This window comes from Dromaius novaehollandiae, chromosome 8 (assembly GCF_036370855.1).
Source record: "Dromaius novaehollandiae isolate bDroNov1 chromosome 8, bDroNov1.hap1, whole genome shotgun sequence".
Taxonomy (NCBI): Eukaryota; Metazoa; Chordata; class Aves; order Casuariiformes; family Dromaiidae; genus Dromaius; species Dromaius novaehollandiae.
This window is the reverse complement of record NC_088105.1, coordinates 28,786,001-28,811,097: the sequence shown is the minus strand read 5'-3', so window position 1 is coordinate 28,811,097 and position 25,097 is coordinate 28,786,001. Positions and strand designations below refer to the sequence as shown.

Here is a 25,097-nt window from a genome sequence, read left to right as displayed (position 1 = left end):
AGAAGCGCAGCTCTTACACCGTGACATGTGCAATTGGAATTGAAGATGATAAAATATATCTCTGCAACTAAGAATGGAAAAATATTGTCCTTGGTTTCTGTCGTTCTGGCACAATGATAACAAGATGCCCAGCTAACAGCATCATGTTATAAAATAACAATATGATGCACTTTGAGAAAACCTTCCATCCAAGGTCTTGAAGCAGTTCAGAAAAACAAGTTAATACTATTTATTCCCAGGTGGATAGAGAAACTGAGGAAAGGGGAAGTTATATACCTTACTAAGACCATGTTACAACTTTAGCACCAGACTTCAGAATATAATTCAAGTCCCCTGACAACTACTCCTGGCTCTAGCCAGCAGTGTCAGGAACCAAGACTTATTTGAAAAACATCACCACACACAGGCAATTTCATATGGCGTATACACATACCTATATAGGTACATATGTATATAATTATGCATACATACATATATGTATACACATGCATGCACGCGCGCACACACACACACACGTAAATCAATCAAATTCTGCAGATGATCTTTACTTAGAAAATAAATGTTGCTTGGGTCTTCTCCTGCATTATGTTTTCACGCAAACTTCTTATGAAGTTCAGTTAGTTATTTTTTACCACACATAGCTCTAAGGACACGACCGCTGATAAATAACTTGGAAGAACAGTCCAAATACAAAGCAAGTATTACATGACATAGATGACTACCCAATCAGTAAGTTTTCAGGGGTGGGGTGAGGGGAACTGAAAGGCCAAGTAGTAGAATATGGTTTGTGATATGTAGATATATTCCCAGGAATATAAAGATCTAAGGCTGGAGTTGATACAGTGGGAAGTCGTTGTGGCTCAGCAGCAATGACTAATCTGTACTGCAGAAGTTTCTTTTGAAATGCCTACAAAGCTATTGCATGCTCCACAAAAACTCACAGAAAAATTCTGATAATCACCTCTGACTAATGAAAGTTAAATACTGTATTTGCTCTAAGGAGACCCAATTTCTAGTTCAATTAAAATCGTACCTTAAGGATAAAAAAAAAACATAATGGGTAAAGAAAGAGTTAAACAGTCAAAGAGTATTTGTAAGACCAGCAAAATGGAGTACAAAAGAGTGAGAATTACAGGTATCGGTACTTCCACTTCTCCTGGCAGGATCAGTTAATACTGATCAATTTGAATTTCCAGCTGCCCACTACAAAGCAGACTTTACAGATCACAAGATTTTTACAAGGGAGGGAAAAAAAAAAGAAAAAAAGAAAGATCTCTGAAAAAATCTAGGAAATAAGAAATAACAAGAGTCCCTAAGATGATGAAAAATGTCTTTGGACTGAAGCAGAAAAATATAAAACTCAGGATGTTTTATAAAATGGCTGTAAAATGGCTTTGCTTAATGCTAACCACCTGTTAAAACCACTAGATTTTAAAATATTTTCTACACGGAAAATGACAAGAAAACATGAAATGTTCCATGATGCTATATGGGCACACTGAACATGGAATTCCCACATCCCAGTGGAAACAAAGACAGTGGCTTTTATCATGGATGACTGTGGAACAGACTCCATGGCAAAATGCAGTATAACGAAGAACTGCAGACATGTGGAAACCAGCGGTGAACCATCATCTCCCTTCTTTCTGTAGCAGTGGTTCACCCTCACAGGGGTGCCAGCAAGAGAGCACACAACTGTCACAGGATGTACTCTTGCACTGCCAGCAGGAAAGTGAGAAGTTTCCTGGTGTTGTCTTTGTTTGAACACAAGGCAGAGCCAGAGAGACTACCCAACAGATGACCAAAATACAGAAGGAGCACTCAGGTAAAATGAGGTAAAAGCAGAAAACTAAATGAATTTTTTGCATCCTTGTTCATTGTTCAAGGAGGGGTTGTCTTCAGAAATCCTCTGTTACAGGCAGAGGATCTGTCTGAAATTGAAGCGATGGCAGATGAGAATATGGAAAAACTAGCACAATGAACAGTACCACCTCTCCAGGACCAGATGGAATTTGCTTAAAAGTCTAAAATATCTAAAATAACTTTAAAAAATTGAGTAACTGGAAATACACCATGTGTATTTCATGGTGTGTATTTCATGGTGTGTAGCATCTCTCATAAAACCAGTTCAGTACCAGAGGACAGGAAGGTGGCAGAAGTGATGACAATTTTTAAAGGAGTTCCATAAAAGACTTTGGAAAATACCGACAAATAACCCTAACCTGCTTCAGGCAAACTGGTAGAAACTATAATGAAGAACAGAATTAGCAGACATAAATAAGATATATTGGCTAAGAATCAATGCAGCTTTTGTTAAGAAAAGTCATGCCTTACAAATCTATTTAGAGCTCCTCAAAGTTCTCTGAAGCACAGGGGCAATGAGATCCAGGTGATTAGTCCACCTGGATTTCCAAAAGTAGTTTTGCGAAGTTGCTCTTCAAAGACTTCCAAAGAAGCTATGCTACCATGGGTTCCTCACCTAACGAACTCATTTGGAGATAGGAAACAAAGGCTAGGAAAACATCACCAGTTTTCCCATGAGTGTAAGGTTACAAGCAGAATCTCATAGCAAAATGTCACTGCATACTTCCCCTGTTCTTCTGTACTCTTTCCTTGGCATCTGCTATAGTCACTGTTTGAGACAGGATACAGGAATGAGACTTTGTCAAAACAAACAAACACACACTATTAAGAAGTTCTTGTACCCAATGAACATTAACTTGTACAGTACACCTCAGTTACAGTCTTGCCACGCTCACAATGTGCCCACACAGACCAATGGCATGTGCCAGGTGGCTGCAACATCTAACAACAACTGCGTTCTCATTATACTAAAACCAAGACCAAAGCATCTAGCTCAGATGGAGAGCAAGACTGGCCATTTTTTAAATGTCAAGGAAAGCTATCTTCATCATTTAGTTTTTCAGCTTTACTTAGTCTTAGTTTTGAAAAATAAGGAGATGCTCAGTGATATTTAAATATGCCAGCTGCTTTATACAGCTGAGACAAACAACTGTAAAATAACATCAGTAGGTTTAAAAACACTAGATACTTTCTAAAGTACAGGGAAGATAAAGAGAATAACCCATATTTAGCAAGGTATACGATTTTAAGATTTTTTGCTGATTCACTCTGGCCATCAGATTAGTTGGAGCCTATTAATTACAATCTAAACATGTAACAATGCGAGTCTTAATGGCAGAATGAAGGAAATTCTGAAAGGTAATCTTTGGTGTGACTGTGTTTAAGGCAAGAGCTTAGGTTAGGTTTATGTTTTAACAAACAGGCAAAAGACCAGAGTGGATTTATGACCTACAAGTGTATTTTTCCCCTCACTTTTTACATCCTTCCAGTATCTAAGCCGTACACAAAGATGGAATATTTTTCAGCCCCACTACTGCATTTCTTTATATATGATTACACACTTGTAGGCCGGTGTTTTATGAAACACTCTGGTCGTTCCTGGTCACTCCATCATACATAATATTGCAGAGAAAGAGGAGCTATACAGAAATGAGCAACAAAAATAAGTACTGAAAAGATTCTATACAAATAAAATGCAAAGACAGGGACTACTAAGAAGGAGGGTGGGTATGTAAAAGAGCTTTGCAAAATACTGAAGTGCACTGCAAAGTTAAACTGATGATCCTATTTGCCATTCTTCTGGCATTAGAAAGACCAGGGGAGGTTACGGGAACCTAAAATCATCACAATTTCAGCCATAACACTTTGAGCTACAAACTTAACCTGGACAGGAAAACAAGCACAAAAATTATAAGTAACTAATAAAAACAACAAACAACAATATCTAATTCTTAGTGATGCTCTTTATCAATATATCTAAAAGCACTTGACAAAGGAAATACATATCATATTAGAAAAGGATGCAAAGAAAGCACAAAGAGCCTAACCTTAAAAGTCCCCTACACTCCAAACCAGCGGACTAAATCAAGCATTTCCTACATGACTATTAATTCAGTAAGTCCTTTCGGAGCTAAGAAAGGAAATACATCTGCTATATCAAGTTAGATAGCTTTTGATACACAGAATAGTATGACATGCTAGAGTGAACACGAATGTCCCAAACAAAACACAAACCCCACTTGCCCATGCCGGTCTCCATAAGAACTGTGTCACCAGAACTAGGAATTGTCAACAGTCTGAAAAGAAGTCACTTCACAAGAAATAGCATCTATGCTAGAGCTTTAGCCAGCAGAGCTATTATGCTATCAAAACAGTCAATTACTGGTATAACTTATTTTGTTCAAGGAATTCATGTAGACAATGCTGCCAAATAACTTCTGCTGATACAATATGCATCTCTAGTAAGACTGTTGGCCAGAGCAGCAAAATTGACAGGCCTGTATGAACAAGGCTTCAGTGTTCTATGGTATATACATTAAAAAAAAGTCTAAAATGGTGCATGGCAAAGACGACAGCAGAATCAAACATTCTGGTATGCATATCTTCATAAACTTTGAATTGAAACCTTGAATGCTATCAATTTAATCAATAAATCATGCAGAAATCCTCATTAAGGGAGAAAAATTAAGTTATTTTAAAGAATTTGCAAGTGAAACTAGTGCTATGAAATGCTGATTTCAGTGCGTATTATGCAGCATGTACAAGTTTTCATCATAAAGCACCAACACTTTCAAGGTGCATTCCCTACAACTTGTTGTTTTTAAAAGTTCACAGAGAGATGCAAAGCAGACATAATTGCAGGGTGCACACAGCAGAGGATATTATCTTCCACAAGAAATGCATCTACCTGTGTTTTTCTTTTTAACTTTGCCTTTCACCACTTACTAAAAAAAAAAAAAACAAAAAAGCCCTATTATGCTGGTTATTGTACACCAGTGTTGAAGTTATGGTTGAGAAGACATTTTCATTATATACACTGCTTTTCTCTGTAGTTTATGTCTTTCTGGATAAATTAGTCTCCTGGGTAAAATACTTCATGCTTGTCCTCAGCTCAAAGGTGAATTAGTCTGGAAAGCATGATAAAATTTTACCAGGCCACAGAAGAGCTCTGTGACATGGATGGAGCTGGAAGATGTGTGCATGGGGATACTGAGTTTTCAAATGCTTCCAGCCTTTGCTCCAGAATTGCACCACATATGAAGGCTGTCTCTCCAAATGCCACAGACACCATGAAACACATCATTCCCATTCCATGAATTGCCTTCCACTTCACCTGTTTATTTTCATCAAGTCCAATCATCCTGAACCTGCAGAAGCTTTTCAATCCACAACACAGTGAAGTACTGGATCAAGTCTAACTATCCACCAAGAACTGCTGCATATTATTTCCCCGTCTACATTAACGGGTCATTAGCTCACTTTTCAGAAGTCCTCAGATCAGAACCTTCTTTTTACTGCCTCCCTCCAAGACTGTCAGAGAAGAGGAACACGAATATCTTGGGTAATTTTTTTGGATGACAGTCTATTGATATCAGGATTGCCTGGTCTGCAGACTTTGCTCGCTTGTCTCAGTGGGACAGTTAGTCCTTCAATTACATCTTACATGTTGAGAAATACGCTACAACACTTTTCTGTCCTTCTTGCCACTTTGCAAATTCTCTCTCCCACTATGATAAATTTGTATCTGAATCTGCTCTGTGCTCTCACCTCTTTCACAAATCAGTGGTTTAGTACATGCAACTCAACCCTGTGTTATCACCTCATGATCCTGAAGGCATATTAGGCCACGAGGTCCAGTCACTCCCAATACGTGTGCTTCCTCCATGTGGTACCATACAATGGTATCCCTAACTGCTGATACAGCGATGGGAATGGACGCAATCTGAAAACACTGAGAGACAGAATCAGAAGCAGATTACATTTTCTTTCCCGTAATTAGTAATGGAGATTAGCCCCTCGCCCCCAAGAGTCCCCTCTCTCTAAAAGAGAGATACACTGTTAGTGATACTTGTTAGTGATATTTGTAGAGATACTTTTGGTCCATCTGTAATCTTTGCTCATGCCAGGAAGACAGAATTTCATGGTGATACTCAGATAAATATAAAAAGCTTCGCTGACACAGACAAATCGAATACTGATCATTTCAGAGCCGCTCAGATTTCTTCCTTCACTGATTTTTGTGCAACTCTCACTTTTTCCATCTATTACGCAAGTACATTTGTGTAAACATTTGGGCATGATCATACAAAACAGAGTTCTCAAATGTATACAGCATTTTAAACACAGTTCAGAAATCAAATGAGGTATAGAGGCATGTGAAAATACATGTACAAGAGTATCAACCTACTGGTATCTTCAGCTGAATGATGGTAATGCATTTCAATAAGAGATCCTAAAGAGCTGAAAATTTGAAATAAAAAAGCTTATAAGCTATTATTCAGTTTTTGAAGAGTTATTAATATTTTTATCACCATTAATACTCCAAACAATATAAAAGTAACCTGTTGCAAAATAGGTTAATGCAATTACACCATACAGAATTCACATGTGAATGTCCAAAATCTTGCAAGCATGGGCATGTTTGGTTCCCAGACCTGCCTACGTGGACTCACAAAATGCTGAAAGTAATTCTGCTCTGGAAGTTTCTATGCAAGGAAATGAAAGGGCGCTGCCATTTGGCTTGTTTTCTGGATTCCATTAAAAAGGCTCATCTGCGCACAGCGGAGCAAGCATCTGCACGGCACAAATGTATTGATCGGGGGCCTGCAAAACCCAAATGGTGTGCAAGAGGGAAAATGTTCTGGCTGGTTCCCAGATCCTAAACTATGTGTGAAGGGCTATCACAGAAAGCCAAAAATTACTAACCTTAAAAAAAAAAAAACCACCACTGAGACATTGCTAGAGTTGCTTTCAGGCAATAACCACGCGAGGAATGAAAAGCACAGAGTAGGCAACTATATGGCAACTCTGAGAACCATCTATTTCAATTCGCATGTAAAAATGTTAGAAATGCCCGGAGCATAGTTTCTTGCATACCAGTCTAATTGTTGTTCTCACTTCAATTTAATCACCTTAACAGGCACACTTACTGAGTGCTTTTATTCATAAATTGCATTTTAATAACCCACCTAATTGACTCCTTTTCCCCAAGCAGATAAGCTTTTAAAAAGACAGTATCTTTGGCATCTTCTGCTACTTAAAAAATTGAGCTCAGTTCTGTTGATTTTTCTACCTACTTCCTGCAAATGGTGGCTGAAAAGGGAAAGGGAGAAGTTAAATAAGGCCTGAGGATTCTGAATAAGTTTAAATTGCAACAGAAGCAAGGCAGAAAGCTCTATCCATTTCACTTCTAAAAGTGTGTCAAAACTTGGCTATAAAATTAATTTTTGATAAAAATAATTGTTACAATAAAAATAAAATGAAAGGTAAGCAGATCCTCTAAGAACAAATTCTGTAGGATTCCTTTTTTTCTTTTTTTCTCTTTTTTTTCCCCCAGTGCCTAAAACAGATTTTAGTTCATTGTTGCATTAAAAATAGCTGAGAAAAGCAGTGGGTCTCCTCGTTTTAAGAAAAGTCATCCTTGCCTATTTTGTAAGTATGAGGGTTTGTGTAGGAATTTACTGTTCATGAAAGATGCTATCTGAAATAAACACCACCTTGTGAAGGGATCCAGAGCAACTTTTCCAATGCTGCTTGGAACTGTTCAAACTCTCTCGCTCTCAGGAGGCCATTTTTTGGAAGCAGAGCTTTCATCCTTCATGTTAAGTTGCACTGTTCATGGCAGAGATACCTGTGCATCAGTGATACAAAAAACTTCTCACCTGCAAACTGGGAAGAAGTCTGTAATACAACTTCTCACAGAATATAAGTTTACAAAACTGTAAGAACACACATGTAGGGAATGCCTTTGTTTTCAGTGTAGCTTAAATCCTGTTCCTGGTGCTCAGGAAAAGCAGCTGAGAACAATTCTTGTTGTTCAGCAAAACATGCAATAGAGAGTTCCAGGTACCATAACTTTATAGTGAGGTTGAGGTGTAATAGGCAAGAATTTACTCCTAGATAATGGATCATTTTGTACCTTTCTCCTCTCCATGCCTCAAAGATGTATGGAGGGAAAAAAATGTTTTTATACCTAGAAGATGTGCTGTCATGCTGACTGTGCTGCTCTCCAGCATCAGCCCTTTGAAACAGCTGGAAGCCTCAAGAGCTGCCTTCTCTGTAGCCCTTGCAGTCGCTGCATACCTACCCCCTGAGAGTCCACTACCCCTAACCTGACGTTATGGTGCCACAACCAGTCTGAAAGAGAAGAAAAAAGGACAACAGTAAAAATGTTTAAGCATTCAGATTTGTATGTTCTGTGCAATATGAAAATGATCAATACCATATACTTCCAAGATAATGACACTGGCTCTGATGTTATGTGCGATTACAAATAATTCCTAATAATTTTTAGAAATAAGTATCTAAAATTACACCATGTATATGTCAGCTTTATTATTAGGATAGAGAACAGGTTCCCAAAGCATACTGCAAACACATCTCTTAACTGGTAGGCTTGTTTCTATACATGAACAAATTTGCTCTTCTTGTCACTAATACAACAGTACAATATACTGGACAGACAAAACCCATTTAACATACATTCATCAGTAAATGTCCAAGAAGAACAAATCGGTATGTCAAAACAGAATTTACAAAACCTAAATGATAAAGCTCATTTTCCAAGTGCTCAGAAACTACAGAATACAATAATACAATTTATAACATTTTTCATCCTGATGCCAAAGTCAGTTTTTCTCTGTGCAAAAATCCAGTGTACTGAAAACCCAAGAAGCCTCTCGCTCTGTATTGTATGCAGTTAAAAGACAAAGTCTGTGAAGGGTTTCTAATGTACATGGTGAAGTCATATTTTTACTCTTTCTGGCATTTTTTTCCTTCAAGTAGATTCAATGAGGTCACCATTTGACTGTATTTTGGTTTTACTTTTACCGACTCATTGAATCCTAAACCCAAAATTGCCTAAGGTAAAAGGACTGATCTAAGGGTTGCACTTAACAGAAAAACAAGATCAATATTTTTCTACATTATTTTTAATTCTATGGAGAAAGCTTTCAATATGCCATGCCAAAGTCTGCAAAGTGGCTTAAATTTCTATTGATAAAATGACATCTTAAATAACATTCTGCATACTGTCTAGTTCTTCAGTCATAGGTGACTATTTCTAAAATGTACTTAGAAGCACAGGGGAAACAATTCACCCATTTACAATTCATAATCAACCTCAGAGATTCTGCTAAGATGTTTAGGGTCCTTCCCCACCTTTTTTAATTTAACCATGAAGAAAAACTGCTCAGAAAACATTAAAATATATTTTAAAAAGATGAAGTAAAAAAAAAAAGAAAATCTAATAACAATTTGTTTGTAAGTAACGTTTCAACGTTGTTTTTACTACATCCATATTACACATACAAAGAACTCTGATGGCACCAGCGACTCCCAAGTAGCAGTCGATGCAAACATCTTGCTTGCTCAGATTCAGAAGATGTGTTTCATGTGCTTGATTCCGTATGTTTTAAAGAAAACCATGATAATCAATGCCCAGAGTCCGAGAATAAATCCTCCAGGAGGATGCCAGTCCTTTTGCTTTGGTTTCTGTACAAAAGAAAAAAACAAAAAACCACTCCCAAATATATATGTATACTTATATACACTTATATAGTATAAATAATATATTTCTAATATCTGGTCTCATGTTAATGTAAGAGAAAAATGTTACGGGTATGAAAAACAGTTCCTACAAGTGAAAATATGACAAAAACAGACCACTGTTGTTTTTTCACCCCCCAGAATGTTTTCTGTAGCTCCTTCCATACTCAGAATTATTTATAAACAGACACCTAACCATACAAAAACCTAAGATTCATTATTAAAGGAATATCATAAAACAAAGTAGGATTGTTTTTAATGTCGGTCAGTTTTCCCAGAGGCCTCGTTGAGTCTAACTGCTTTTCCTCAACTGTAGAAATATGTTCTGTAATTCATTAAGGCTTTTTCTATGACACACTTAACAGTACAACAAGATAAAACTCATCTGTCCCCTTCCTGCTTTTCTCATATTTATAAAAATTTCAGATACTCCGTATTCTGTGGGAAATGGATTGTAAAAGATAGAGCTGCCGAGTGCCCCAAAATCTATCTCTAAGGCTAAAAAGTAAGGTGAATGTGAAGTTTTGCTTGTATTGTGACAAAAATCTCAGAATTATGGTGCTTAGAACTCAGCCTCTCACACCTATGTCTCCTCTTGCCCTCAGCAGGCACATTATATAGGTCTGCTAGGCACAGAGAAGATTTTTACACTATTATAATAACCAATACTGAAGTGCTGGCTGAGTGCAATATTCCTGCCTTATACTGCAAGATTTGCACGACTTTCTCCTTCTACAGAATGATGCACAAGGAGCATAAAGAGTATTTTGGTTTAGTTGCATTTAAGTCAAATTTAAAATTGTAACTCTGTCATGTGAGTAAGTATTACAAAAGATGGTACGGTTTCAATTTCTGCATGAGTCTGCTTATGGAAGCGTGCCGGTTTCCACAAAATGCACCAGGTGGCTGGTGAACTTCAAGGCAAGGAGAAATAATTTGCAGCGTCTGCTCTTTCAAAGCAGCTTTCCTATCAACAAGAAAACAACACTTGTGGATTGCTCAGCTTCCATCTTCTAGAGCTAGACAGTTTTCACTTTAAGATTTTTGTTCAAATACCAAACTTGTAATTAAGAAGTGGAAGAAACAGCCATGTCACGCGAGACACCTGAAACATCAGTGAATTTATTCTCTCTGGTAGCAGAATCACAGAACTAGCATTATAATTTACATTAATAGGAACAAAAATGAAGATTTTAGCAAAGACTGTGTATATACATACATGCGCACACACACACCACTCAATTTTCTAAGAAACACACATCAGCTGCAACGTATGCAACCTTGGTAATTCGCCACCTCACTGATATTCACAACGACACGTCTCCATATAAACATCTCAGGAAATCAATGCTAAATATGCAAAATGGCTGCCAACATATCTCAAATCGGAAAGTAACAGCACACCCTACTTTTCCACACCAAAGAACTTTCTTGTTTAAATCTTCCTAATTAACCCATAACTTCGTATGCATATTGCAGTGCTCATTTCATCAATCTCTTTGTACTATCAATCTTTCTTTTCTTGGATCTCAGACAAATTCCTTACTACAAAGTGGCACCTGACCCTTCCAGACAAATGACTTCAATTTGCAGTCAGTGACACTAAATGCCTGCCTCGCCTATTTTGTATAGAACACATAATTTAATTTCTTTAAAGAATTTATATGAATAAATATTTAAAAAGTGATCTATGAGTATGGTTTTACATTTTTTCATGTCATGTGCTGAAGTCTCCTCCATGGAATTCCACAGGAAAACAGAGTCCAGTACAGCAATGTCTCCACACTGGAAATTCAAGGACACACAAATAATCTGTTTAAAGCCATGTGCCACAGCTTCAAAATGTGTAGGAAATATTATTGTTTTAAACACGAAGGTATCACAAAAAATAGCTGAGGATATACATGTTACATTCTTAGTCAGCTTAAAAATAAATATCTCTTCATGAATAGGATTTAAATACCTGGAAACTGAAACCTACGTGAAAATATTAAACCACAATAAAAGGGCAGAGATGCAATTCTCCTGTACATCTGTAACAGTCAATAGTGAAGTTAACTGAGCACAAAATTGTATTGAAATATGCCAGTATTTTCCACTAGTGGCATACAGACAACCAAAATCTTATGAATACCTAAAATGGGATTACAGAGATTCATGCTTTAACCTGCAAAGTATACCTTTACGAGTGGAAATAAATAATTTATTTAAATTAACTTGATCCTTGAATTCCAAGAAAGCTCATCACTGACTTAAAAATGTAATTAGCTTTTGACTTGGACAAGTTTATCCCTCGAGCCTCTGCTTGCCTGCGTCGGGTCAGCGCAGCGCACTACTAGCACACACGGGAGAGTTTTCAGCCAGCACAGTTATATGAGCACACACAGCAAGTCTTCCCTCTTGGCAGGGTTGTGTCAATCCCGAGAGTGATGCCGGTGTACCTGTGTCAGCTCAAAAGCATGGTTTTACTCCAAGCTGTCACAGCAACGCCAGCAGCATTTCACAGCAAAGCCAAAGGCCAAGGCGGGATGCCCTGCTATAAAACATCCACGCGCCTCAGCCAGGTGTTGCAGGCTTGTCGCAGGCATCGTGGCACAGGAGTCTTGAACTGCTATGTGCAGGGGGTCAGGGAGGAGGCACAGAGATCTCGCCTAATGCGAGAAACCTATTAAATCAAAAAGAATTATTTTAACAGCAAATGGAGAAGTTTCCTTTTTACATCCACATGCTGGAAGCAGGTTTAAGAAAGGACAGAATTTCCCTACATACTTATACCAATTCTGCATACACCATTAGCAATTCCAAGATAAAACTGTCCCTTCATTTCAGTTTTAGGATTGATCAGAAAGCGTTAGTGAATACAAAGTTTCTCCCAGATTCTTAAAAAATTCAATGTTTTGCCTATGCACATGGCACAGCTTAGGGTCTTACTCCAACAAATTTCTCTGAAAGTCAGATAATTGTTGAAAGTTAGGCATTTTCTTACTTTTGTGAGAAAATGCTAAATGGGCATGCTAAATGGGCAAAAAGTGTTAAGTAGTCCAGTATTTTAATTTGCAATTAATTATATATCTTTATTATACCTAGATTGATGTGAGAAGATGTACCATTAAAAGGCTGAGGACTGGTTGCAGTACTTACGCATAGCTCTCTCTTATTCGGCACTGATCAGGAGGAGCAGATGCAATGGTCTTATAATTCAGATTACTCTTCCGTCTTGAATTCCTACTAGGTTGTAGTAGTACCCCCTTAAAACTTTTCTATGCACTGCTTATATAATTGACATATTTAGGATTTGTCATTTACACTACATACACCCCCATTATAAACACCCTCTTTATCCCTATAATAACAGCTGTAACACATAGGTGAAACACACATATAAAATAGTACAGTGTGCCACGAACAAATACATTTAGCAGCTTAAGGGCTAGTCATTATCGAATTGCTAGAGATTCTGAATTAAAAAGATAGGTAGCTAAGCAACAGCAAGTTTCCTACAGCGAACTGCTTTCTGTTATACTCTTTATAGGTCTGGTAGAATCATTATTCTGCAGAACTTAACAACAGTTAACAGAAAGCTGCTCCAAGTACTGTAATTAAGGAGAGGATAAAACAGTGTATTTTCAAATTGGATGGGTCTGTAGGGACCCTAATGGAAAGTATCCAAGACTTTCAATGAAGGTGTTTCATAAAACATACAGTATTTGTTATTGCAATTAAAATGAGTTTTATGGAAAAAATAAGAAAATACATTAAAGCTCAAGTGGTAATTAGATTGAGCATGGTTTAATTTTAAAAGGTTAAATCATAACAGAAATAAGACTTAAACCATCACGTATTAACATTTCACGTGCAAAACACGATGCTAAAGTATCATTATAATCCAATCCTATAATCCTCTTTCAGCAGAACTCCCCTTTCCTCCAGTGCCCTCAATAAGGATTAAAATATTCGTAAAGAAAGCCTTGGGTTAAACTCAAAATCCACATTTGGATGGCAACTGTAGGCAAAACAATGCACAGAATGTAAATATATCAGTATTACAGGCAGGAAAGTATTAATATCCAAACTGGGATAGGTCGATTCTAGTCTACTCCAGCATCTTATCCAAACAGGATTTCAGAAAAAGGGGCAAAATCTTAAAAATGACGCTTACGATAACCTGCCTATGGGAAACGTTCTCCCCAGCCTGAGGCAGATGGTGCCGAGTTGTATCACAAAACAGGAGTGCAAAATATCTATATTTAACTGCACCAAAAAAAAAAAAAAAATAGTTAGAAGAGCTTTGTTCCAGTGAGTCCATTAAAGTGGCAGCTACCATATTTCAAATTAATCCCTGCTTAATTGCCCCCAGAGTTTCAGTTCAGAGAGCCTAGGCCCGGTTTTGGTCTAGTTACAGTAACACAGGTGGAATAAAACATCCCCCAGGATTCGGGGCTTTCTGCCAGACAGCGACAGCACGGAGGGGAGACCCTGCGGATGCCCCTCAGCAAAGGTCTCTGCCTCTACTTGTCCGGGGCTCAGCGAGCAACAGCGGGGAGGGAAGCAAGCTGCTCCTGTCACTGCGGTGCCCCGGGTCACTATTAGATCACTGGGTGAATTTATGCTTTTTGGGGTGTACGTTTCTTCACTTTCTTCACAGTCACTCTCCATTTGAATGAATGTTTGTATCTCCTCCACTGCAACATTAAAGGTTTTCTTTGCTCGCTGTTTCTCAGGATACCTGCTTTTATGTTTACATGGTCTGTAGTAAAGACCAGTGCTGAAACAAGAGAGAGCCATGTTTCAAAGCAGCTCTTTCCAGAGCACAAACCTAACCTCAGAGCCAAGCCTGACTACACCATGCGCCTGCTTCTCCTCTCGGGGGGGGAAAGAAAAACCCCCAAAACCCAATGATCTCAAACTGAAAGACAAGGAAACTCCACGTTCCTACTGAAAAGCCCAATTCCATGCAGTACACCATGTTACACGTTTCTTACAGGCACTCCGTAACAATTTAGATTTACTTGGAATTCAAAATTTCAAACTGGGTAATCATTGCAATTCCCATCAGAAAGCACTCAGCAAAGGTCAAGTTCAGAATGGATTTTTATGCAACACAAGTAAACCGCAGTATAAATACAGCCTCAAAGCTTTCAGCGAAAGCATGCACTTCTAATTTGCCAGTTACAGTTTTGATTTGGGGCCCTCAAGGGGAGGGGATCTAATAATTCCAGCCATCTAATAATAGTTTAATCTGCTTCTGTGCCCACAGCAAGATTAAAGTCATAAGAGAACTCCAATATAAAGGATGCCTGTTAATCTACAAAAAGTTTAAAGTATTTTTGTCTAATCTCCCAGTTTGTATTTATTAACCGTAGTGTCATGATTACCAATATCCGCAATATTAATAAAATGATGAAGAAAGTTAACTCATCAACAACAAAAACTCATGGAAGACATGGGAAAGAACATCAGTTAAACTAAATTAACATGTCAATACTGACAACTGCATTTTAAACAAATATAATTTCTTTGAAAACTGTAGGATCACCATTAACTTTACCACAATACCGCTATGGTAGCTTCAGTTCACTTCCTTCCAAAATGTGTAACCTACAAGAGCTTTCCAGAAATTAACTTCTACTCCAAAAAATGGCTGCTCAGGTATTATTCCCAACTTTCACTGTTATCTCTCAGCATTACATAGCACTTTAAAGTGCTTTTAGTGGTTTAACAAGTATTCATTAATCTTCCAACCGGTGACACAATACATAATATACTTCTAATCATGGGGAGCTTCCCAGCACCTGGGACTCAGTGCAGCTCAATTCCCACACAAGCCACCACTCAGATGAATGATGCCCTCCTGGCAGACACCCTGGGGACTGGGCCTCCAAAACAAGACATGTGAGCTGCTATATCCAAAGCTAACAAATGCAGCTCTGTACTGGTACTCCAGCAGTTCGTATCTATCTTTGGCAGACCAGCACAGCAGAGGTCTTACCTGCTCAGTTAGCCATGAGTTATCATTATGGCAGTCAGGAACACATGTATGCTTACAAATGGAGAATAAAGTCATAGGATAAAGCTGTATTTAAAAAAAAAAAATCTCTCCATCTTTTTAAGGTCTACTGAGCAAATTTTTTCTATATTTTAATCAACATCATACTCTAAAAGAAGTCATGATCATGATCACAAAAGGGTGCCTAAGTCCTCTATGAATTACATTTGCAAACACAAAGCTTCATGCCAACTTAAGCATACAAATATAGAAGATGAGCAGCTTAATTAAGCAGACTTGATATTCAAAACTTGGCCACTGTCACTTTGAGAAAATTCCTTTTAAAAAAATTCAGTATTTATTTAATTTAAAGAAAAAGATGAATATTAGCAAAAACAAAACTAAAGGCATTCAGCACACGGGATAATGCCACAAACTGGAAGATAAATTTATTGAGGTCCTTACACCGGAGGAGGTCAGAACATTACAAAAATATGCACTTACTTAGCTGGAAGATTGACCTTAGTGGAGATGACCTCCAAAAATAATCAGCTATAAGTGACACACCTGCTGCTACCCAAATTTTGAATTAAGCAGGCAGCAATAGCAGATGCAAAGAACAAAGGAGGTGGAAAAGGGCATGTAGAAACTGATAGTGTGACAAAGATATTGTATATTCAGTAGAAAGGTGTGAAGTGGTCCAAGCTACATGCAAGAGCATTATTTTTTGGAGCAGCACTGCCCACTGCCCACTTCCCACTGGGAGAAGGTTATCTCAAAGTCTTCTACGGTGGAGATTTTGTCCAGGCAAAGAAAATGACTCATTGCCAGTGAGAGCAGAACCAGAACCAAATTCTCAGTTCTGCTGAGAAAAAACAGTATGTACATGGATGGGCTCCTGCCTGTTTCAGTTTGTGATTACTCCAAATACCAGCCTCACCTAGCTCACCCTTTCTAACCAGCACATCATTCTCCTTTCCTGCTTGGAAGTCTTGCTTGGATTTACCATTGTGTCACCTGGGACCATGAGGTGAGCCCATTTAAATACTTTTCAATTAATAAGCTCCAAGGCATGTTTTTTTCCTTAATCTCTTATAATTAATTGTAGGCCTCAAAGCTTCCATTATGAAGTATAATCTTGATCATTCAAACATAAATGAAGCTGTATTTGGTTATATGGAGAAACCATGACATTCATAAATTATGATACTATTCTGTTCAAACTACTAGGGAAGGTTCTAACCACACTTTTTTTTTTTTTTTTTTTTTTATTAAAGATTTCCCATGAGTATCTATTCATTTATTTCCAGGTGGCAGACTGTATTAACAACAGATGTTAGACAGCATTAGATCTTGTACTCAATATGCTATATTGAGTACAAAATATAATCAAACATCTCTATAGCTACATTTTAAGAAATTGGAATCCAAATAAATATTCCCTATTCATGTACCTTTTACTGCTCTTTTTTTAAATAAGGAGTCTCCAGAATCTTTACAACTAGAATTTATGAAGTTCGCCTTTGCTTTGAGCTCTGTGCTACATTATACATTTGAGCAATAGAGCTGCAGGTTTTGCTTGCACAACTCAGAACAGCAATACATTTAAGAGGTAAGAAAGAAAATGGATGGAATGAAAGAAGGCGGGACTGAGATGAAAGGTGCCTGCACATTTAAATATGCATGATCAAACATGGCTGTGTTTTTACTGGAAAATATTTCCACTGAGAAATCAGGCTGTTACAGCTGGTGACAGATGTTTGCTCCCCCCACTTTTAAAGGCAGTTGTTGTATTCAGTAGTATTGCACTCATGTGCCAGACAAGTATTCTCACCCATGTCTACATGGTATATACTCTCTATGTGAACAGAAAAAAAAAGGATATAGAACTATTATGAAGCATCAACCTAATACTTTTGGATATTCTAGCTCCTATACGACCTCGAATACAAATCATAAAAATATGGATGCAGTGGCAAAACTAGCCACTGATTTTGTGGTTGCACATCATTACACCTACACCAGAAAGTCACTTTTGTTGTGTCGGATGCAACAGAGAACAAGGCATCTCAGAGGGATCATTCATTCTCATGAAGAGTTTTTGTAGGCAGCTGTCATTAAGAAAGAGTGGCAGATTTAGGGTATCATAAATATGCAGTGTCCCGACACGACATTTGCATGGCACTACTTCATGAGAGGAATGCTACATGGAGCTAAACACAGACCGTCTTTCTGGAAGAAAAAAATGTTAAGCTGAGCATATATGCTCCAGACTATCACATATACTATGTACAACATCAACATCTTTCCAAAAGGGTAAATTCTTTAAAAAGATAAAACCCCGGATCTTATTTAATGGCAAACCACTTGTACTTTATCTGCTTACCATCTAACCTAACCATTGCTTACTGCAGTAGTGGCATCATGCAGTCACCCAATCCCATGCAATTCCTGCGTCATCTGATTTTGAGCCATACACGAGTCTTTGCCTCTACCTGGTCTTCTGGTGTTGAGAATCGCCTCCATACAATCCTCCTTAAAATATGTGATTTGTCTCCAGTTCACAATGCCCAACCACCAGAGCCAGACTGCTCCAGGAGCACCATGTCCCAAGGCACGAGCGGCACACGCGGGCCCTCTCAGCCCGGGGAGGGCGCCGAGGGAGCAGAGGTGGCTGCGGCAGGGCGCCCACTGCACGGCGCCCACGGAGCCGGTCAGCACACCAGGAACGGCGCGCGCGGAGCTGGGGCACAAGCACGCGCAGGGAGCTTCCATGGAAACAGTGAAATGGGACGCCGTTTTGTCTGCTCAACACCACAAACCCAACTGTTCCATTACTGGAGTCTTTATTCATTTACTCCTTCCGTTCGTTTTTAAAATGGAAATGATTTGATCAAATTTCGACCCTCTGAATTATTTAGTAAAACAGCTCCAGACAGAGCACTAGAGAGCAGCCTGCCAATATCTCTATCTCCAGCCATTCATCAGTCCTGTCAAGAGCCCGTGAGTCAGGCTGCCATGCGCCTTGCAGCCTGCTGCTGAAGAGTAAACAAAATATAATTAACTTAACACAAAAATCACCCATAGCACCTCACTAAGTTTACATGGTTAAGTGGGATAAACGTGTGAACATATTTGCAGCTAACAGTGCCGTCACCTGAGGAAAAGTGTTGAGAAAGGTATCTGCCATCACAGCACTGTGAAATATGTCAGTTGATAACATTTATATCCTTATCGATGCGAGCTTATTGGTGACAACTACTTTCCATTTTGCACATGTTTAGAAGAAGAACAAATACACTAGGCAGAAGGAAAAAACCTAACAAAACTGTTAATTTTACTATTCACTGAAACACTATTTAAATAAACAGTGTCTATCAGAGAAGCTCTCCCGTGTAAGCAATAGAAAAAAGTAATGATTAATAAAAACTCTGCAAGCTAATGTGAGAAATGAAAACGTTATAAAACACTGAACTGACACCAGAATACTGAAATTAAATCTTGCATCTTGGATAGCCTACTACAACATACTTCAGTTACTAGGCTTTTATAAAGAGGCCTGAACCTGCACACATTTAGAGAGAGGTAACACAGGCTAAGCCAAAGAATTTAATCATATACTCAAATTAAGCCAAAAGCACTTCCACACATGCGCACACTTGCATTGTGTTAACGCCCAGTGCAATCGGTATTAAGCAATAATATAAGGAACTAATAAATACTTTACCCAAATATCTCACAATATCCCCTTCCCTCCACTCCACACACAACATAGATGTGTGCGGGCACTTGTTTTATTCCAGGCATTGCTGTTCCAGAGACGCAAATACAGAGCAGCAGAAATCCATGAACTAGAAACCTAAGCTAATAGCCAGAAGGCAATACCAACGCTGACCCTGCTATCCAGGCTTCGTCCCAGAAACTGCAGGAGCACGTCGTGCTTTTAGTCTGGAAACTCCCACGCGCAGCTTTGGGGAAGAGGAAGAAGCACTAAGAAGGAATCAGACTGCTCTAAGTCACACATCAGGAGAAATGCAGAGTGGGTCTTGACAGAAGCCGTCCAGCAGTATCAGGGAAAACTCTGCTGGAGAACATTTCCTCATCCCCGTGAAATACAGATCTCTGCCTTTGCACCAGTTTCTACCGCAGAGAGGCCACAAAAATTCTGACCAAGTTGTGCATCATTCCTGGAGATGCCAATGGCTGCTGCTCTTCCTGTGATGGTACTCATGGCCCCAAACGCCCTTTTGCAGAAAAACTAGCTCAGAGGTAGGAAAGATAGCTTTTCTCTACATACACAACAACAAATCTTGTTCATCAACAAACATTTAGAGTCTTGTATACTTCACACTTGCCAATAAGTCTCATTGCAACTTCAAAGCTTGTTCCATCAAAGATATCTCCTCTAGAACAGTTAAACTGTTCACCAAAAAACCCCCCCACTCTGGAATAGTATTTCCTTTGTTAAATATTGTATTTACTAAAAGAAAAATTAATTCATTTATCATTTAAAAGGTATTCATAAGTCATAGTTTTCCTCTAATTAGGGAAGTTCTAAAACTTCTGTTTAGATTAAGTGTAATTTTAAACTGCTATCCTAGCATTTTATAGGCTGTTATGATATAGACGAGATTTACAATGTTTTAATTCAATAAAGAGTAACAAGCAAATAAATGTAGCAGTAAAGATATTTTCAGCTTCTTTAAAAAGATCAGTATTTATAATAAAAGACAATGAATAAAGTTCCTACAGTAACTTTTTCATGTAGACTTTTACTCCTGCTCTTTACTTAACAAATAATAGTGATGGTAATAGTCTCTACAACCAAAAAATTCTAATGCTTGGAATTATACTGTCTCACTAATATCTTTGTGGTTTAACTGTCTCCACCTAATATTGATATCTGGTACTTGGATGTAATTAAGAATAGGGAAACCAGTCTCAGAATACTATCTCAATCCATTAGTCAAATTTTCTCACTATGATATGAAAAATGTCAACTACTTAATTAGCACGCCTACTTCTCCCAAGCCCCTAAGTGCACCTAAGCTGTTTTATGATGGCCCAAGGAAAAAAAAAGGAAAAAACCATAACACATCAATTATGCCTCCACTCAATTGTACAACTATTTTAAAATGTGTGAATAGTTAAGACAAAATTGAAAAATTACCATAATAGGCTTTTGACACTTTCCTGCTTAAGCAAAAATTAATTATAACTCCCTGTTTTTATGCAAAGCCTTTATAATTTCTCTAATCTCAAGTTCCCATGAGAGGGAACGCAATACTTTAAAGTACGAGAGCACGAGGCTGGCATCTTCTCTTTTTACTTATGTAGTTTATTTGATGGAAGTCTAAACCACTAAGCCTCCCTTTGTGCTTAATATAAGCCATCCTCAGTGGAAATACAAGTTAATTTAAGTGAAATGAACTTTTAGAAAGAATGCATTCTCTTGCACAGAAAGCTTCACTAAAGAAAAGCTTTTTTTAAATACAGCATCTGTTTCCTGAATTGCTCTAGAATTTGTAATAAAAATAAAACAAAAAGCATAGTTTTTAAAAGGTACTTTTCCTTGTGAACATTATAAACATAAAAACACAGCCTAATTGAATAAGTTATTTATCATTTTACTATGTTTTCCAGTTTCAAATGCCCCCTCCATGCATGAGGAAGCTCTACTGGTGTAATGAATGAGTGGGTTCTAAGCACAAGGTATTAACCATTCTCTTTTTTATTAAGGGTGACTAATATTATACTTATTGCTTACATTACAAAAGTAAATCAAATGAATTGGTATACATTTCCATACATAGTACAGTACATGGATCACACAATAAATTGACAGTTACAGTAATTTATTTCATAAATTTCTTTGCCCTCAACCACATTTGATGTATTTGTACGTCAGATACTATGCTAGAGCAGCACATGGTGCATTATAATGCCTACAAACCTATTAAGGTCACAGACAGCTTGTGCATATATTTAGTCTATTCCCATGTGAGTCAGAAGTATATTATTTACATACCATTATGCACTGAAAACCTATTCAGTTATCCCCACTGGAGACAACTCACCACAGTGACCTAAATAGTATTCACCTTTCCAGTATCTGAAGGAACAGCAAATAAATGGGACCCAGTGCAGACAAATCCAAAAACACTCAGGACGTCTAAGAATCCAGGCTTAAAAATGACAAATGCAGATGAATGCAGACCAACATATCACAATAAATCTCACAGAACCAAAGAAAGATGAAAAAAGTAAATTATATGCTTAACAGAGAAGGACGACAGCGAAAACGACTGGTGAGAGAATTTTAGCAAAAAGGCTCCGACACTAGCCAAGCTTATTATAGCCGTAAAGGAGAGCAAAGAGTCTCAAATAATAAAGCTCACTTAAAAATAACCTCCCTACATTTGCACCTACAGGAATGGTTTTAGTATCAGCTGCCCAACACAAAATAAGATAGCTATTGATATTTGAGCTGTAGCGCTGTGCAACAATTCACCTGACGTCAGCAGTGGAGACGCCTGAGACACCTACATATTTGCTCCTTCCACACCAGCCGCAACACCCTGTACGTTTTCCGTAATCACAACAGGTACTAACATGCAGTAGCAGTTCCCCCAATTTTTATCTCCCCTATAATAACAGTATTTTGATTAAACTTCAACCAACCTCTACTCAATCAGTTTTTCTAGTCATCCTTCCCAATTTCAGTATACCACAAAGAAGGGAGAACATAGGCGAAGTATCTATGTACTTTGTGCAAAAAGTCAGTATAGTTTAACATAACAGTCCTTTATGGCCTTAGTCCACAAATCGGAATCTCTCCTTATTAGCCTTGTGTTGCTTTTTGCCAAGTGAAGTCTACTTAATGCTCAAGCATTTTTAAGTTACCTGTTTCTGTAAAACTCTGATCATTTCCACAGCACAGTAGAAACAATAACCACGGTTTTAAAATCATGCCTGTGACCAGGTCAAAAAACACAACAAAAAGGATCATGGTGTGATCAAGTCCAAAGCCCAAATCAAGACATATGAAAACCAACAGCATACGCTGAAAGCTTTGTGCATATCGGATCTTGAAACACATAGCTGATTCAGCTGTAAAACTCATCAATTATTTTTTGAATATAAGAAATACAGTAACTCTTAGAGTTCATGGTCATCCAATGACCCTTCAAATGCAGTTATTTTAAGTGCACAGAAGAATAAATTACACAGATCTATAGCATTCTATAAAACCTGACATGTTCCAGTCACTTCCTTCCCCCTTCATTTTACATCTTAGATGGTGCTTATTAAAAAGAAATGATTACAGGAATTGCCTCTTAAAGAAGCTGCAACTCCACCATGCAACCTGTAACAATTACAGCTCCTTTAGAACCTGGGGATCTTTTAATATACTTTTAAATAGTACATCTGACAATTCTACGTGTTTGTGGATATGAAACTGATGTCTCTTAAGCCCAACGCATTAAACGGATGACACTACATTCACATATAATGCCTCATACTATCAGTACTCTCATGGGCAAACTGAACACTCCCACAATACGAACAAAAGCCTCAAATTTATTTCAACTTTCCATAGTAAAAATTATTTTCATTCTCTCTCACCTGCTCATGAGAAATAAAAACAGAAATTCAGGGAATACACACACACTTTATCAATTTTGACTTACTCTATCAATTTTGGTTGGCATGAGCAATTCTGTAAACTTTTTTTTTTTTTGTAACAGTAATTTTCTGCTCTCTGTTGTGCTTAATGCCAGCGTAGGGAAGAGAACAATGATGCATACTAGGAAGGTGGAGAGGGTGGAGCTGTGGCCCCCAAAACCCCTACTTAGATTACTCCAAGCGGATTCTCAAACTGACCCCATCCTACCACCGCCAAAAATGAAGATATAATGCCAATCTTTAATGTATAAGGATTTTCACAGGTCAGGGAAAAAGGACACTAACTAGGAAGAGAGAACAGTTACTTCCTAGGCTTCTTTGTCCTAGCTGCAGAATCCGTACAGCCTAAGAGAATGGCTTATCACACTGCATAAATTGCCTCCATTTCGGCTATCGCATCTCCCTGAAGAGGTGACCAGCAAGACAGCAGAACCCAATGCTGGAGCTCTGCAATGGCTGCCTGTAAACTACTGCAGTATCTTTGGGGGGAAGCATGGCTTAGGGATACAATCCCATTGCTGGGTGCCGCTTCTAGAAAGTGGTGATAAATACACGCTCCAAGACACGATACCAGGCAGACTGGAACCTACAGACCCCCAGCAAAGCTCATGCATTTGCACCAAACAGATTGTTTTGGTAACTGTTCAACTATATGTTCTTAACAGAGCTATGTAATGTTTTATTTGGGCAGATATACCCACCCGACTGATAGAAAGGATTACATAGAGAATTGTTTTATTGTTTTTAAAATATACCGGAGTTCCGCTTAAAAAATGCAAGGAAGGAGGTAAGGTTATACGTTTTACTGCATGAACTGGGAATAAAGGATAGAATGTGCATGTACCATTTCTGGCAAGAAAAAACTACCATCCTCAACCTCCAGTGTTTCTGAGTAGCTGGCAAAAGTCATGGCAAAGTTATCCATTACAGAAACTGCTCAGTGCTATATTTCTACCAAAAACCAGCTAAAATAAGAACCCCACAACTGACTTGAGACCTCATGCAAGCTACCTTTCAATGCATTTAGTTATTTTATCCATTGTATTCAGCTGTAATTAGAAGAACTTAATACTACAGTCACTTCCCCATAACACTTGGTCAGCAACAAAAAGCACTAATGTTTCCTTTCTGGCTCTGGCAAGCAGCATTGTGTGCAGACAAAAGAAATAGTCCCCATGCGTGAATATTTTGGTAGTCTACCCTTCCAAAAACTAAGTTCTGCATAATTACTGCTACATTTTTAAGATTTGGCAAGCAGCATCTGAAAGAAAATAATTCTAAATAATAATTCTAAATACTTATCTGTATTGTGTCTTGAAGACCAAGAGAAGAGTTTCTATCTAATATTTCAACCTAACAGAGATAAAGCAGCATAACCTTGCCTATGGTTAAGAAACACTATAATAAAGATTCTGGATAGGCAGAGAGTGATCGCCCACAACATTTCTTTATGGAAAGATGGAAGGAAAGAAACCACTTTACTGGGTATCTTCTTCCAGAGGGTTTCCCTTATGCTCATATGAAAAACATAACAAAACAAAGGCAGCTGTGCCTTGAGTGTAAAAAACAGATCATCATTAATTTAAGCTAACTCCCTATCATTGTATTCTGTGGTAAGGAAGAACTGATGAGAAAAACAATGGCACATCAAAAAAAGTGAATTTATAGTTTAATTTTAATCTTTTACAAAAATACTTAGGCTACACTCAGAAGTATACTCTATTTCAGGAATATTACAACTTTGTTAATGAGATCTCATTACTCTGTTGGGCTATTTAATCTTTCAATAAGAAAA

At 37.9% G+C, this 25,097-nt stretch overlaps 1 protein-coding gene across 1 annotated transcript in view; it reads right to left on the bottom strand.

The window, feature by feature from the left end:
• Positions 1–8,393: 8,393 nt before the first annotated feature.
• PIGK (phosphatidylinositol glycan anchor biosynthesis class K) overlaps positions 8,394–25,097 on the bottom strand; it is a 73,086-nt gene continuing 56,382 nt past the window's right edge. Inside the window, exon 11 of the mRNA XM_026096731.2 lies at positions 8,394–9,576. Coding sequence (XP_025952516.1) covers positions 9,460–9,576 — 117 coding nt within the window. The 3' untranslated portion in view covers positions 8,394–9,459. The remainder of the gene's footprint in view (positions 9,577–25,097) is intronic.